The following is a 4,624-nucleotide window of genomic DNA, read 5'->3' as shown; positions in this document are numbered from 1 at the left end:
TAGAACCATTAGAACCAACATCAGGAGCAATAACAGAAACATGGGAACCCAACAGAACCAACAATAATACCAAAAGCAGAAGAAATGAAAATAAATCTGATGTTTAGAAATAATAAAATCAATAAATCCATATACGTTCAGTTACTCAACCTCTGGGTCGAGACCCTTCGGGAAGTCACCTGATGTTTACAATCAATAACAAATACACCAGAAACTTTAGGTCAATAAAAACTCCTCAGTGTTCTTAAGTTTCATCCTTTCATTGTGTTTCCTGTAATTTCTTCTTTATTATTATTACTATATATATTGTCACAGTAAATTATTATTATTTGTTTTTGTATTATATTATTATGATTTTATATATAATGTACATGGTGTATTTATGACTTTATTTTTCATCGATTACATGTTTTTATGGGTTGTTTCGTGCGAATGAAGTATGTGTTTGGCTACCTGTGTGAACCAAATTGCCCCTTTGGGGACATTAAAGACATTTCAATTCAATTCAATAATTATTATTATTATTATTATTATTATTATTATTAGCATTATTATCTCAGTATTGATCACACACACACTGAAAGGTCTGTGTCATTTAAAACGTCTGATGAAGAGAAAGAAAGATCTTACCTGAGATCAGCTGAGTATAAATCCTGCAGACAGACAGCAGAGACATCGTCCTCCTCAGAGAGACAGTGAGCGAGAGAATGAGAGAGAGAGAAAGAGAGAGACAGAGAGCGAGAGACAGAGAGACAGAGAGAGAGAGAGAGAGAATGAGTGAATGAGAGAATGGATGAAGAAAAGAGCAGCTTCTTCTTTGTGTCAATGTTTCACACAATCCAGAACGCTTCCTCTGCTCCTCTCAACCCTTTATGTGTCTCCCTACCTCCCTCTCTCCTTTATGTCTCTCTCTTTGTCTACATCCCTCCCTCTCCCTCCCTCTCCCCTTTATGTCTCTCTCTCTGTCTACCTCCTTCCCTCTCCCTCCCTCTCTTTACAGACCACAGCGCCCTCTGCAGGACAGACTGAAACTGTTTTCTTTCTCTTTATGTTTTCCTTCATTCTTTTTCTTTCAGTTTCTTTATTAGTTGTTTTATTTGGTCAACTAATGAATCATTCAGAAGATTATTATTATTAATAATATCATTATTATATTATTATAAATATTGCAGTCACTGATAAATTGATTGTTGTTCTGATCAGTAAAAACTGATTTTAGCTGCGACTTCCACCATTCTTTACTATTATTAATTATTGATCATTTAACTTCATTAAAAAGTTCCTTTTAAAGTTTCCACAAATCAAAATGTGCCCTTTGCTTGATTGATTGATTGATTGATTGCTCTCTGTGAGATAACAGACTGAGTGACTCTGTGATGACCTGTATTGATCAGTTGAGTCTCTGTGAGGACCTGCTGGATGACGTGGAGTCATGTGACCACTCACTGATTAACCTGACAGGTGTGTGTGTGTGTGTGTTCAGGTGGTTTCTGACCTTTGACCTCTAGATTTAAACATCTGTAGACGGCCATTAGCTGTGATATAATCACATCACTTTGATAAAATAAAAGACTGTGATCAGAAAGGCTCCTGCTGAGTGCGACTGTTCCGTCCTCTTTAGATTCTCTGAGGACTGTTTCTATTTCCAGGCAGTGAACTCACCTGTTGGACTCACCTGTCCTACATTCTGTAAACGCCGAGCTCAGCTGATTCTGATTAGGGCTTCGTTCCATTTAGTGCAGCAGAACCTTTCCTCACCCTGCTGAGAGTCGAGTTTACCCAACTGCATCATGTAAAAACAGCTGCTGTGAAAAAGGTCAGTTTACTCCAGCAGTCAGTAATTATTTCACTTTCATCCATTTGCAGGTTTCCATGGAAACCAGTCACTAAATTTCCAGGTTTTCCAGGACTCACTGGAACCCAGTTTCATTTTCAACTACAACTAATGATTTCTTTTCTGGATTCATCTGCCGATTATTGATCCAATAATCCATTGATTGATCTTTTATTAAAAGTATGAAAATGCAGTCAATACCCAGAATGCAACATGCATTTCATGCAAATGGACTCAAATCGATTAAAGAGAGTTGTAGATTAATTCTGTGCTGATCAATATTATAACATTCATAATTTTACATGTAAAATCTTCAATTATACTCCAGCTGTAAAGCACTTCTGTAAAGTACTCCGATGTAAAATCAGACAGGAAACTGTGAGAAGAGGAATTATTTTATTTTTCATTTCAAAGAAAATAAATCTACAACTTTTAAGAAAATACTTCATTAAATTGAGGATGAGGAGTAACAATCTTCATCAGTCTGGATCCTTCCAGAATAAAAGCCCTGTGCTGCTGCTGTTTTAAGGCACTTCAGAGAAACCGTCCATTTATTTATTTATTGACATCTTTAAACAGAAATAAACACAAATACTAAACAACAATAAACATTTCCCTTAAAGAACTAAACAGCTTTTATTTCCCACAAACATTTTACTTTTCTCTTGGTCCCGCAAGCTTTTATTTTGAAAAGGCCTGTGCCGTGTGTGAAAGGCTCTCAGTCCATTCATCTTACAGAACGTAGAACATCATACACGTTCTAGAACATGTGTGGAACATGTGACGTGTTGTCCTTACAGGACAAACAGACGCTGCTGGAGGTAGAAATGACAAATATTATATTTATAATTATGGTTCTTACTGATGTTTCCTATAAATCATCCTCTCATTATATTTCATCAGGTTTAATTAGAGGTGATGATGATGATTAATGACAGGAAGGAAATGTAAAGATCAATTAATATACATTATATTATTATACACTGAGGCCTGAGGTCAACTACAGTCAGTGTCAGAAAAATATTAAAAATACAGAATAGAGACAGAATGTATTAAAATATCAATATATCATTGATCAGTTGATCAGCTGTTCTCTGCTGTTATTGATACTGATCAATATGAAACATACAGAGAAAACAACCATTCCCTTAATGTCTTAACCAAACTCATTAATGATGAACTATTGATCGATCAGTCCACCTGAGTTCGGCTGTTTTAAATGAAGGATTTTATCGTAAACAACAGTTTTCCCTTTTACTACATTTCCTCTGGTCAGTAAACACATCGTCAGCAGTTTATTGGCCCTTGAACGCAGCGCGACATTTATAAAGAAAACATTCAATATGTTGAACCTGATCCCTTCAGATATCTGATCAAACAATGAGGACTAATAATCAATAATATTGATCTGTAAGGACAATAATATGTGTTTGTTTAAATATTGATGAGCTATAACATGATTATTGGTGACATAAAGTCCTATTTAGCTTGTTCGTTATGGGACAATAATTATTGATCATTCATTCGATCGGCCATCGATCGATAATAAAACAGAAACCAACGAGACAACCAATCAGAAACTTCTTTAAGGCAGAGTGGGCGTGGCCTGCTTCTGGCTCCGCCCCCTCACACACACACACACGCCCTGAGTTTATCTCTTCTTCTACTGTTATTATTGCTGTGGTTAGAAAGTGAATCTGCTGGTGAACTGATCACAAACAGGAAGTAAATACTGTAACCATGACGACGGAGAGAGTGGTCGTCAGCTGATCCTTCAGTTTATCAAAAACAGACAAATAATTAAACTTCTTTAAAACAAATAAGAAATATAAAATGTGTCCTCTATCTAAATATATCTTCTGTCGCAGCCAAACACGCGTGTAGATTACATCATATTTACATACAGCTCGTTAACACACTGCCTCGGTTAACGTATGACAGCTCCGTTAACACACTGCTCTAGTATACAGCTCGTTAACACATACTTGCTCGTTAATATACAGCTCGTTAACACACTGCTCGTTAATATACAGCTCGTTAACAACACTGCTCGCTTAACACACAGCTCGTTTAATATACAGGCCTCGTTAACACACCTGCTCGTCTAATATACAGCTCGTTAACACACTGCTCGTTAATATACATTGCCGTTAACACACTGCTCGTTAATATACAGCCTCGTTAACACACTGCCTCTTTAAATCATACAGCCTCGTATAACACACTGCCTCGTTAAGTATACAGGCTCGTTAACACACCTGCCTCGTTAATAACAGCCTCGTTAACACACTGCTCGTTAATATACAGCTCGTTAACACACTTGCCTCTTAATATACAGCTCGTGTAACCACACTGCTCGTTAACACAAGCTCGCTTAACACACAGCAATGAACAGTCTCTGCAGTCTCTTATTAGCGTCCCACCACAGGAGGCATTTGTGGGTAATGTGTCCTCAGGTCAAGCTCTGTAGTTCTATCGTACTGGATGTTACTCAAGGACTGAAGAGACTGAAAACAGAAGGAGACAATAACTCATCATTAAAATAATTATCCTGAACTTTAGCTCAGTAACAGTCACAACTGGGCACGTGCGACTGAACCCACTCTGATTGGCTGCTGCTGAGAGAGTTTAACGTTTGTGTCAGAAGTGTGAAAAACCTGTCGTGAAATATTTATATATAAATACATCAACACGTATAAATCATGGACGACATGACGGCTCTGTGAATCCAGAATATAGACTCTCTCTTCTCTCTTCTCCCCCTGCGTGGCTGGACTGCAGTATAGGACT

The 4,624-nt window shown here is 37.3% G+C and overlaps 1 protein-coding gene across 1 annotated transcript in view; it reads right to left on the bottom strand.

Moving 5' to 3' along the window:
* The window catches only part of LOC118321933 (vascular cell adhesion protein 1-like), a gene marked incomplete at its 3' end in the record, with an annotated part of 3,516 nt that extends 2,840 nt beyond the window's left edge, over positions 1–676 (bottom strand). The window contains 1 exon segment of the mRNA XM_035653496.1: positions 631–676. Coding sequence (XP_035509389.1) covers positions 631–676 — 46 coding nt within the window.
* Positions 677–4,624: the final 3,948 nt, after the last annotated feature.

The sequence above is a fragment of the Morone saxatilis genome, unplaced genomic scaffold, assembly GCF_004916995.1.
Source record: "Morone saxatilis isolate NCDOM2014 unplaced genomic scaffold, NCSU_SB_2.0 Contig12, whole genome shotgun sequence".
Classification (NCBI taxonomy): Eukaryota; Metazoa; Chordata; class Actinopteri; family Moronidae; genus Morone; species Morone saxatilis.
The sequence above is the reverse complement of the archived record's forward strand: the minus strand, read 5'-3'. Positions and strand labels throughout refer to the sequence as shown.